The following is a 12,762-nucleotide window of genomic DNA, read 5'->3' on the forward strand; positions in this document are numbered from 1 at the left end:
TTGACCCAGGCTGAAATATTAGATGGTAATCCTATTTAGTTGCCTGGCAAAGCCGGTAACTGCTGTCTCCAGGTTTTTTGATTCTGGAACCTCGGGTCACTGACCTATCGTTGTACTTGGCCATCGGCCTTACTTCTGCTTAATGAAATCACAGCAGCTCTCCTGCTGTCTTTCAAAAAAAAATTGTCTGCACACACCACTCAAAGGACAAAGCAGAGCCCACCGTGGTTTTCTAGGTAATAATCCAACTTTCAAAGTTAGAGATGGAGGCGGTGGAGCCGGCGGTGGTGGTGAGCTGCGAGTGTTGCGGCCCAGAGGAGGAGTGCACCGGCGAGTATATCGGCAGCGTGAGGGCCTACTTTGGGGGCCGGTGGCTGTGCGGGTTGTGCTCCGAGTCCGTCAAGTACGATGCAGGCCGCAGCAAGCGCACCGAGTCCATGGGCGTGGAGGAGGCCGTGCGGGCGGACATGGCGTTCTGCCGTGTCAAGCAGACCTCGACGCCACTGGCTCCGGCGATCACCGGAGATGAAAACAAAAGAGGGTGCGAGAGAGAGAGAGACCTTTTGCGCTACCAACTACTTGCAAATTTTTTGCTTCTTCTCTTTATCCAGAGTTTGCAACTGAAAACCACAACGGAAACGCGGAGCTCGTGCGAGTAGTGGACACCGCCATCCTAGCGTCCCTCGCGCTTCGCCCGCCATGGCGCCTTGACCGTGCACTCGTGCCATCCCATGATCGGGTCAGGGCACACCTAAAACCTCTAACTAAACCGAGTCGCAGCTCAGGTTATCTCACAAAAAAGAAACTACTGACGAAACTGAAAATATCGACACCTAAAACCCTAAACATGAACGTGAAATTTACCCAACAATCACCCCCTAAACTGATCGTTCAGGGCGTCTCCTCGATCATGCCGATGCTTGAGCGTAGCTGCTGCAGTCGAACACGGCCGAGGGGCTTGGTGAGCATGTCTGCAAGCTGAACCTCTGTTGCAACATACTCGAGTTCAATCTTCTTCGCCTCCATGCAATCTTTGATGAAATGGTACCTGAGCTCGATGTTCTTCTATCTGTTGTGCATCACAGGATTCTTTGCAAGAGAAATTGCGGATTTGTTGTCGACCTTGAGTCTTACTGCCTTTTCTTCAACTTCTCTGAACTCACCGAGCAAGCGCGCGAGCCAGATTCTTTGGCAAGCCATTGTTGTTGCTGCGACGTACTCTGATTCACAGTTGGAGAGTGCCACAATCTTCTGCTTCTATGACTACCAGGTTATCACCCCTCCTTCGAGCAAGAACAGGGTGCCGGAGGTGCTCTTGCGCGTGTCCACGTCGCCGCCTAGGTCACTGTCGCTGTAACCGATGAGTTCAGGCTCACCATCTCCTCTACCGTACTTGCTGCCCAGATGCAGAGTGCCGGCGATGTACCTCAAAATATGCTTGACGGCGGTGCGGTGCTCTTCAGTTGGCGCCTCCATGAAACGTGAAACATACCCGGCCTAGAAGGTCAGGTCAGGGCGTGTGTGCACCAGGTAGCGCAGGTTGCCAACGACGCTGCGGTACTCCGGTTGCGTCCACTGGTGGCACTGTGCTCTCTTTTGATAGCTTGAAATGGGGCTCCATGGGGGTGTGATAGGGTTTGCAGCCAGCCATGCCACTCTTCTCCAGGAGTTTCCGTGCGTACGCGCTCTGTGTAATGACAATGCCATCCTCCCTCCGCTTCACTTCAATTCCAAGATAGAAACTCAGCAGGCCTAGATCAGACATCTTGAACAGCTTCTGCATCTCTCCTTTGAACTTGGTGATCTCCGCTGCGTTTGATACAATGATCACCAGGTCGTCCACGTACACGCCCACGATGAGGCGTGTGGTCGTCGTGCCCCGTGCGTACACCGTGTGCTCTGACGGGCAGCGCATGAACCCCAACTTGCTCAAGCAGGTGTCCAGCTTGGTGTTCCACGCCCTGGGAGTTTGCTTCAGAATGTATACAACCTTGTTCAGGTGTAGGACGAGGTGCTTCTTGCTCGCAACGACAAACCCTGGCGGTTGCTGCACGTAGACTTCCTCCTGAAGTTCGCCATGCAGGAATGCCGATTTGACGTCCATGTGATGAACGGCCCAGCCCGTGTTCGCCGCGAGCGCTAGCAGCACCCGTACTGACACGAGACGCGCCACTGGGGTGAACACCTCGTCGTAGTCGATGCCGTGCTGCTGTACATAGCTCTTCGCCATGAGCCGAGCCTTGTGCTTGAGCACATCCGAGCGTGCTTCCTTATTTACCTTGTAGACCCACTTCAGGCCTATGGCACGGTGCCCTGGAGGGAGCGACGTGAGTTGCCATGTTTGATTGTCCTCGATCGAGCTCGGTTCTTCGATCATGGCTCCCTGCCAGCTCGCTTCTTGTTCTGCCTCAGTAAATGAGCCGGGCTCCTCAACTACCAGAAGATGGAGCTCCTCGCCTGGATTATATGCCGGGCCGAAATCCAGCACGTTCTGTAAGGTGCGGAATCGGTGCTCGCGCTTTGCGTCGTCTACCGCATCGAGAACATTGTTCTTGAATGGCGTCGGTGGAGACACGAGTTCCACCCCTCCTGAGTTGGCAGACGCTGGAGTGGATGGCACTGGAGTTGACGGTGCTCCAGACAACGACGCTGGAGACACAAGTGGCGTGGGCGGAGGCGAGGTGGCCGCACCCCCCACATCTGTCGCCCCTGGAGCTCTCCTCACAAAGTGTTCGACCATGAACGTGTCGGCGCCACTGAACGTGTTTACAGCGCCATCTTCCTTTGCCTAGTCCTAGTGTGCCCCTTCGTCGAACACGGCATCGCATGTGATGTGCACGCGCCCAGTAGCTGGATCATAGGCCCTGTAGCCCTTTGTACCGTGCTCATAGCCGGCGAAGATCATCGGCCGACTGCGATCGTCGAGCTTCTTCAGTCCAGGGCGCGTGCCCTTCACATGCACGAAACAGCCAAAGGTGCGCAGGAAATGCACATTCGGCTTGCGTCCATGCCACGCCACGAATGGTGTCATGCCGTCCAGGCTATTGGTGGGCGCGCAGTTTAGCAGAAACACCGCTGTCGTGACCGCTTCGCCCCAGAACTCGCTGGGGACGTGCTTGGCCTTCAGTAGACTCCGGTCCATGCCCACCACTATGCCATTTCGGTGCTCCACCACACCGTTCTGCTGTGGCGAGTACGAGGCGATGAGGTGGCGGCTAACACCTACTCGGCGTAGTATGCCGTGAATGAGCCGGACGTGAACTCTCCGCCGCAGTCCGTCCGCAGCATCTTCAGCTTCCGCCCTGACTCTGACTCCGCATGGGCATGCACGCGCTTTATCGATACTGCGGCCTCGTCCTTTGATGCGAGCAGCACAAGCCACATGAACCTTGTGGCGTTGTCCACCAGCAGGAGGAAGTATTTCTTCCCGCTCGGTGTTGCCGGCGAGATTGGGCCGCAGAGGTCGCCGTGCACAAGCTCCAGCCACTCCTGTGCTCGGTGCTTGGCATGTTGTGCGAAGGACGAGCGCCACTGCTTGCAGGCCAGGCATGCGTCGCACAACTAGTCCACCTGCTCGAGTACGGGCATGCCGTGCACCATTTCCTGGCGCGCCAGCTTACGCAGGGCGTCGAAGTTGAGATGCCCGTAGCGCGCGTGCCAGGTCCACGCCGTGTCGCCATCGCTGTGCATTGCAAGACACACTGGCTGCACGATCCGTAAGGCAACATAATACAGACGATTCGGTGCTCCCTTTACCTTGGCGAGAAGACGACGCTCCCGATCGCGCACACGCAACACGCCGTCCTGGATCAACACCTGGCAGCCTCTCTCATCGAGCTGGCCCAGGCTGATTCTGTGGGAGCGCGGTGGCGGGATGTAGTACACCCCGGTGATCGAGCGGTGCTCGCCGGTCTTGCATGCCAGCAAAATGGTTCCCCAACCGCAGATGTTGACGACGGAGCCGACGCCAAATTTGACGGTGCCGCTGACGGCCGTGTTGAGATCGGCGAAGACTGCGCGATCGCCGGTCATGTGGTTGGACGCGCCCGTGTCCAAATACCACACGCCGTTCCTAGCGCCGCCGCTCCCCTCATGCCCGAGGTGAACCTGAACAGCGTCCTCGATGAGGTGTACTGGCATGGCGTCCACGCCGTCGGAGTTGAGGTCGAACAGCCCGCAGGTTTGCGCCATCAGCAGGCTCTGCTCCTCATCCTCGCCGCCGACCTGGACGAGCTTTGCCTGCTCCTTGGGCCAGGCCTTGCGCTCGCGTGCCCAGTGCCCCGCCTGTTTGCAGTAGCGGCAGATATCCTTAGACTTTTCCCCGCTGCTGGTGCCGCGGCCGGCGTTCTGGCGACGGCCGCCGCGTTCGCGGCCGCACCCTCTGCCGCGCCCGCGGCCATGGCCGTTGCTGCCGGACGATCCATCTCCTTCCCGCAGTTTCAAGCGCGCGAAGCACTCCTCCTCCGTGAGAAGCAGTTTTCCACTGCCATCACCGCCGGTGGGAGCGGCATCCAGCTCGTACCTTTCCCCGGCGGCCTTCAGACGCCCGATGAGCTCCTCGAGCGCCAGAGTGTTGAGGTCGACCAGTGTCTCGATCGCACACGCCATCTGCGAGTAGCCTTGGGGACGATCGAGAAAAACTTGCGGACGACGGCGGGCTCGCCGATCTTGTCACCAAGCAGCTCAAGCTGAGTCACTAGAGAGGATAGGCGCATACCGAAATCGTCAATGCTCTCGCCGTCGTTGAATTTGATCGCCTTGTACTAGCGACGCAGAGACGTCGCCTTGGCCTCACGGACGCCCGCCACACCCAGCCGCATCGTTTTGATCGTGCCCCAGGCGTCGTTCGCCGTGGCCTTGACGGCAAGCGTGGACACCATCTCCGGCGGCACCGATCGCAGCAGGCACTCCATTGCCGTGCGATCTGTTTCTCGCTCTGTGTTCCCGTCTTTGACGGCGAACCAGAGCTGGCGCGCCTCCAGCATGACTTGCATCAGGAGGGCCCAGTCGGTGTAGTTCGTGCGCGTCAGCATGGGCAAGGCCCCGCAGGTGTCGCGAACGACGCGCTGGTGTACGACCATGGCGCCACCGCCATTGTTCCCTGAATCCACCACACTCTTCCCGGGGCTGTCAGGTCCTGCCATCTTCACACGTGACCAAGCGAACCAGCTCTGATGCCAATTGTCAGGCAGACCTCGGCGCCACTGGCTTCGGCGATCACCGGAGATGAATACGAAAGTGGGTGCGAGAGAGGGAGAGACCTTTTGCGGTGCGAACTACTTGCAGCTTTTCTGCTTCTTCTCTTTATTTAGAGTTTGCAACTGAAAACCACAACGGAAACGCGGAGCTCGTGCAAGTAGTGGACACCGCCATCCCAGCGTCCCTCGTGCTTCGGCCGCCATGGCGCCTTGACCGTGCACTCGTGCCATCCCACGATCGGGTCAGGGCGCCGCTAAAACCTCTAACTAAACCGAGTTGCAGCTCGGGTTATATGACGAAAAAGAAACTACTGACGAAACTGAAAAAATCGACACCTAAAACCCTAAACCTGAACTTGAAGTTTACCCAACATGCCGCATCTTCAGGCGCGGCGGCCCCACGGAGCGCGTGGCCGAGGGCATGTGCCAGATGCTTAGGTGCACCGCATGCGAGAAGCAGCTGGCAACCTCATCGTCCTCGTCGCGGCAGACAGCCCCGGCCACGGTGGCGTCAGAGTCCGGGCACCACCGCACCTCGGTGCCGTCCGCCTGAGTTGATGTCTGCTTCTTGCGACGAGGTGATGCTTCGGACATACGTCTTCCACGGCACAAGCTAGCTAGCTATGCCTATATGCATGTGATATGTAGTACATATTTTGTTTTGAATCTATTCCGGAAAATACACACAAGTGTTTGATGGAGTACTATATACGAGGTTAAAGATCAATTAATCTTCACATGAGGATCTTGATCTACCCAACGACCGAGCAGCTGTTCTTGGCCCAAATCCTTTCGAGGTGTAATAATATACCGACTGGTGCAGTGCACATTCGATCGATCTGCTTGAAAGTTCTTTCCTCTTCCGTCAGAATGATCTTGCACTTGTTTTTCTGAGTTTTTTTATTTGTTTCTTTGCGCACCGGCTTCAGTTTTCGACCCGATCGACGAGACGAGGCCATGGCCGGGCCCGTCGGCTTCCTCGTATGTTGCTTTCGCTATCCTCGCCCTCAACACACGTGCAGAAACATGAGAGGTTGATACTGTTAGTGCATGCTCACCCATGGAGAATTTTGTTTAGATAATGGATGGAAGAAAACTTCTCCCGTGGAGAATCAAATGCGAGCCACCCGAAAATTTGTATCCACTGCAAGTTTGTCTGATAGACGTACGTCCTGAGTACAAAAGCTCTGGCATGCTTGACACCAAGCTAACTACTCCATCCGTTCAATAATGTAAGACGATTATGATAATACTGTAGTGTCAAAAAAAACGTCTTACATCATGGGACGGAGGGAGTACTTTTCTCACGGGTGCCAATCTAATAAGTACTCCACTTAGCTTTCCCTCTGTGTCCCAGAAAAACTGCACAGTGCACACATGTATACATGAGCTCTTTTACAGTGATTGGGGCAGTACTCAGAGTGCTGCCGAGTACCGGCCCCTCTAATTTTTGTTAGCCGTTCGATTTCAGAGGATTAAAAATAATTAGATTTAATTTGTTAATCTAAGAAGGGCATAACGATCCAGGATGAAATATTTTTTTCTACCGATCACCTGCACGACCAGAACCATGTCTAATCGATCCAGGTCGAGGTCAAGACCTTGTCTCCTCGCCCCCTTCACTGTCCCCGTCGTGCATGGCGAGAGGAATCAATTCACCGTCCTCATCCTCGTCCTCCTCTCCTTCACTGTCCTCGACGTGACCGGCAACAAGAAGAAGAATAAGGCACCACATCCGCACCGGCGGAATCGGTGGCGACACTATTAATCTGGAGGAACTTGATGCCGACCAATCCCGTCTCTTCCCGTCTGCCATCCTAAGGTATGAATTGACTTGACTCAGATTCGTAGCCTCCTCTTCCTACTTAGTTTTGTCATCATTAATTTAGGTTTCCGTAGTGCATGCAAAATAATTTAGGTTTTTTCGTCATCGATGCTTAGTTTAGTAGTTTTTCAACGTTGATGCTCGGTTGGCCTCACATGTACAATGACCAAAGTTCAATATTCCACACAAGATTTCATACTGCCTTTTCATGCACTTGTTTTTGCGTGTGAGTTATTTTTCATCTACAACATGGATAAACAACAACTGTGCATTTTGTATGTTATATGCAGGAAGATATGGCGGATATAAGTGATGGGTGTATGTTCGAGCACTATCATATTGCTAACAGGATATTTCATAGTGAGGATGAAGATTATAGATTCTATAACAAATATGCTCTTTAGAAAGGTTTAAGTGTGCGGAGAAGCTATATTGAGTGGGATGGATGCAACAATCATATAATTTTGAGGAAAATTGCTTGCAGTCGTGAAGGGGTGAAGAGAAGCGCATGCAAAGGAAGATGGAAGATAGAAAGAGGAGGCCACGTAATATAACTCGTGTTAGGTGTAAAGCTAAATTGGTCATTGCAAGATAGGAGTAAATAGGTCGATGGTTTGTGAAGGATTTAATCGATGAACACAACCATCCTCTAGCCCCACGGGACCTTTCGTGTCTTTTGTGTTCACGCAGAAGAATTAGCGATGAGCGGAAAGCAGACATTGCAGACATGAAAAAATGTGTGATCCGCAAACACCATATTTTAGATGTTTTGTGCATGCAATATGGTGGATATGATCAGGTTGGATGCATGAGGAGGGACATTTACAATTTCTGCCATGCTAGTAAGAAGGAATCAATCGCAACCGGTGATGCTCAAATGATGATCAGTCACATGATGGCGCAGCGAGAGTAGGATCCAGATTTTTTTCTTCAAGTACTTGCTTGATGAACTTGGCTGTCTAAAGGGACTGTTCTGGTCTGATAGTCAATCCCAACTTGACTACGAGGCTTTCAGAGACGTTATTGTTTTGGATAGCACATACAGAACCAATAAGTACAATACGCCATTTGTGTCGTTTGTTAGGTTGAATCACCACCGCAACACTATTATTTTTGGATGTGGTATCATTTATCATGAAACAAGCCATGAATACAAGTGGATGTTGTGGAGCTTTTCTGATGCCATGGGACAGAAGAATCCGATATCTGTGATCACAGACGGTGACCCTGCAATGCAGAGAGCAACCAGGGTGGTCTGGCCTGACTCAAACCCCATGTTGTGTATATGGAACATTCAGTAGAACATTGTATGTCATCTGCATGATGACGCGGTAAAGGAGGAACTCAAATATTTCATATATGATTAATCTTCCATTGAAGAGTATGGGAGAAAATGGATAAAATTCTTACAACAGAATAAAGTAACCAGTGAGGAGTCCAAGCTGTATCAGATGAGAAAGTTGTGGTGTTCTCCATATCTTGAATGGTGTTGTTTCCTAGGTTTGAGTAGTAATCAGCAGAGTGAGAGCTTGAACTCTGTGCTACATATGCATCATGAGGGTAAAATGATGTTGTTTCAAATGCTAAAGCACTATGAGTGATGCCTTGCGTCGTGACACTTGAACGAGTCTCTCCAAGACATCGAGGCCTTGAAGTCGATTTCATTTAGAGAGGAAAATGCTTCAGTTATTGAGAAACATGCCACAAAAGTTTTCACTCCTACTGTATTTAAGTTGGTTTTATAGAGCATAAATATTGTCAACCAATATATGATCACAGAGGTACTAGGCGCATCAGATGTTACCACCTATGTTCTGTCTAAGAAGGAAAGAATGGATAAAAAGTTCAAAGTGCACAACGAGGAGCAGGAAGGTCTTTTGCACATGATCAGTTGTTCTTGCCATAAGGTGGAATGCGCAGGCATACCATGCTCTCACATTTTTACACATTGGTAATTTTACAAGATGAAAGACTACCCAGGTGTTGTGTTCCCACTAGGTGGACAATGTGTGCAAAATTTACATAAGCACTTTCAAGAAAGAGCGAGAGATGTATGACTATTCGACAAGCCTGCAGAGGTACCGTAGTTGCGGAATTTTAGGTACGCAACATGTTTCGAGGAATATGCCACTCCGATGAGCCGTATCAGCGTCTAAAGATGGTTTTGGATGCACAAGATGATATCAATGAATCAACTATTGAACAAGATGACAGCAAGGAATCAACTAACGCTCACAGTACCAACATTAGGTTTGGCCCGCTGATGCTGCAATCGGCAAACCTTGATGATGAAGGTTTGGATAAGGTTCTGGATCCCGTGCATGTGCCAGGCCGAGGTGCACCAAAGAAAAGGCTACACGCAAAGATGACGAATACCAGATCAGATGGTAAATGTGGCTTTTGCAAGGGGCCACGTCACAATCGACGTAAATGCATCCAATTGTTAGAGGTAGCAAATATGTCCAAATTTAATTTTGGATGTGTTTTACTCATTAATAGAGTGCATGACATTAATTAGATTCTTCTGTGTAGGATCTCGAAGCTCAACTCTGATAGATACAACTTTGTGCACATGGTCGGGGTGTATGGAATCGACGATGAACCTGATAGTGTGTGCCATGTTGTATGTTTAGTATCGTGTGACATGGTGTTTAAAATCGACTTCATCTTGTTAGTTATTTAGTGACTTGTGGATTTTTTTTATGTATTACTCAGCGAATTGGTGCTCCACTGCCTTGTAACCGTATGACTTCGAGATCTTTGGTTTGCATTTTCTATGTGACCTTTTGATACGTCTCCGTCGTATCTATAAATTTTTATTGTTTCATGCTAATATTATACAAAGTTCATATACTTTTGGCAACTTTTTATACTATTTTTGGGACTAACATATCGATCGAGTGCCCAGTGCTAGTTCCTGTTTGTTGCATGTTTTTTGTTTCGCAGAAAATCCATATCAAACAAAGTCCAAACGCGATAAAATCTTATGGAGATTTTTCTGGAATATATGTGATTTTTGAGAAAAAGAATCAACGCGAGACGATACCCGAGGGGCCCACAAGGCATAGGGGCGTGCCCCAGGGGGTAGGGAGTGCCCTGGACCCTTGTGGCTACCTCATGAGGTGGTTGGTGCCCTTCTTTCACCGCAAGATAGCTAATTTCCGGCTAAAAATCGTGTTAAAATTTTAGCCCAATCGGAGTTACGGATCTCCGAGAATTTAAGAAACGGTGAAAGGCTAGAAACACAAAGCGCAGAAACAGAAGGAAACAGAGAGAGCGATCCAATCTCGGAGGGGCTCCCGCCCCTCCACCGCCATGGAGGCCAAGGACCAGAGGGGAAACCCTCCTCCCATCTAGGGGGGAGGTCAAGGAAGAAGAAGATGGAGGGGTGCTCTCTCCCCCTCTCTCCCAGTGGCGCTGGAACGCCACCGGGGCAATCATCGTCTGACGGCGATCTACACCAACACCTCCGTCATCTTCCCCAACATCTTCCTCAACCCGCTGTACGCTCTACTTGAACATGATGCTTTATGCTTCATATTATTATTCAATGATGTGTTGCCATCCTATGATGCTTGAGTAGATTTTTGTTGTCCTATTGGTGATTGGTGAATTGCTATGATTAGTTTAATTTTCTTGTGGTTATGTTGCTGTCCTTTGGTGCCCATCATATGAGCGCGTGTGTGGATCACACCATAGGGTTAGTTGTATGTTGATAGGACTATGTATTGGAGGGCAAGGGTGATAGCAGCTTCAGCCTAGCATAGAAATTGATGGATACGAGATTGAAGGGGGGCCAATATATATTAGGATTTTTTACATCTGTGCCCATGGTTCCTTAGCTCTACTCATTCATCTCCACACTCTTAAGTTTTGCTCAGTTTTCCCCACTCCCTTGCCCGAAACCCTCAGAACAAGTCACAACGGATGTTGTCGTTGGGTCAGTGCTTTGACCGTTAACTCCGACGAGTGGAGCTGCGTTGGGCGGTGTCGTTGTTCGACCGTTGGGATGTGGTTTCATTGGGCCGTCCCTTGCATTAAACGCCTGCGCGCGTCGCCACGACAGAAGCCTGCTATGCATGCACCCAGCAAGCCTACCTGCATGCGTCGATGCGCGCCACCACGATGCACCGACCGAGCCTGCATGCGCCAATGCATGCCGCCACGATGCACTGATCGAGCCACTTTCGTGCACGCCAGCTGCTACGGGTGCAGCGACGGTTGCTGCCGCTGGTTCCTCTCTTCTCGCACGCTTGTCTCCTTGATTTAGAGCATCGTTTTTTATGATTAGTTGCAGCCTTTTCGATCCACTCGCATCTGCATCGGTTTTGCTACGACAAATAAATTGAACAAATATGTTTTATATTTTTTTGGCTGCATGCACTACCTAGGTGGCTACATATTTGTGGCTTGTGTAAAAAAAGAAGGGTTTGTTGTGGCTGCATGCACTAGGTGGTTACTAACAAAGCGAGCTCTCTAAGAAAACAATCAACAAATATGTAGATAGGGCCAACAAGCCCATATCACGATCACATAGTTGAAACTAGGAAGAACTTCATAATAGAATAGATAGAAAACTTAATAATAGAACTTACTAAAACGGCCAACAAGCCCATAACATCTCCAACATAGTTCAATTACAACTTAACATAACATAGACTCAAAAAACAAAAATAGATAGAGGGTTTAGAACCCTAGACGCTGCCTTCTCCACCTCACTCCTCCTCTAGGCGCCCTTCACTGCCCCACCTGGGCATTGTCGATGGGGTACAAAAGAGTGTGCATGCGCGACTCGATGGGGAAGATGTTGGTGTACTCCGTGAACATGTTGTCGGTGGTGAAAGCGATGAACTAGCAACCACACCAAAACACCCGGCCGAGGAGGTAGAAGGCGTCGAATGTGTTGGTGAAGTGGGCGAGGAGAGCAACCACCACCCCGTTTTGGATGACCTCCTCGACACGTAACATCCTTGGAGATCCCCGCGGGAGGTGGTGGTAGCTGAATGCGAGGAAGAACTCAGTGAAGTTCTTTGCGGTCCTCCACCTTGATATCGCCCACACACGTAGTGTGCGCTCAACGTACATGCCAGGAGGGTAGAGCCTCCCCGACACAATGGGTGGAAAGTGGTAGGTTGGTCTGGTGCACTGCATGGCTGAGGATGTGCTAGAAGAAGGAGAAGTGGTCGAAGAGCAAGAAGGGAAGATGGCAGAGAGGATGGGAGATGAATGAGGGATTACAGAGGCAGAGGGCCACTACTAGGGAAAACCTTATACACAGCATCTTAGCAGTAGCGCTGGACAAATATGGGCGCTACTGCTAATTAGTAGTAGCACGTTTAAATAAACCACGCTACTGCTACTACTTTAGCAGTAGCACATGCTATGACAACGCACTGCTGCTATGTTTGTACCGGGCGCAGATGGCTAGCCCCACTTAGCAGTAGCGAGTATCTCTGGCCAGCGCTACTGCTACACCCCATAGCATTAGCGCGCACTAGGAAAACGCGCTACTACTGAATTACCTTATCCTACACAGGCCCGACCCTCTCACTCACTCTCCCTCTCACTCTCACTCTTGCCCGCGCCGGTTCCGTCGTCCGCCGCCGCCGCGCTGCTCCTCTCCATCGTGGTACTCCCTTCGTCCCGCCTCCTTCCTCCTCCCTCCTCCCCTCCCTCCGGCCTCCCTCCTGCCACCGCCCCTCCCTCCTCCTGCTCCGGCCGCCCCCTCCATCCTCCTCC

The 12,762-nt window shown here is 51.2% G+C and overlaps 1 protein-coding gene across 1 annotated transcript; it reads left to right on the top strand.

Moving 5' to 3' along the window:
• Window positions 1–263: 263 nt before the first annotated feature.
• Window positions 264–5,751, top strand: LOC119310198. The gene is made up of 3 exons (XM_037586015.1): window positions 264–482; window positions 931–938; window positions 5,586–5,751. Exons 1-3 carry the CDS (start codon window positions 264–266, stop codon window positions 5,749–5,751), a joined length of 393 nt encoding a protein of 130 aa, XP_037441912.1.
• The last annotated feature ends 7,011 nt before the right edge of the window (window positions 5,752–12,762 follow it).

Source organism: Triticum dicoccoides, chromosome 5B, assembly GCF_002162155.2.
Source record: "Triticum dicoccoides isolate Atlit2015 ecotype Zavitan chromosome 5B, WEW_v2.0, whole genome shotgun sequence".
NCBI lineage: Eukaryota > Viridiplantae > Streptophyta > Magnoliopsida > Poales > Poaceae > Triticum > Triticum dicoccoides.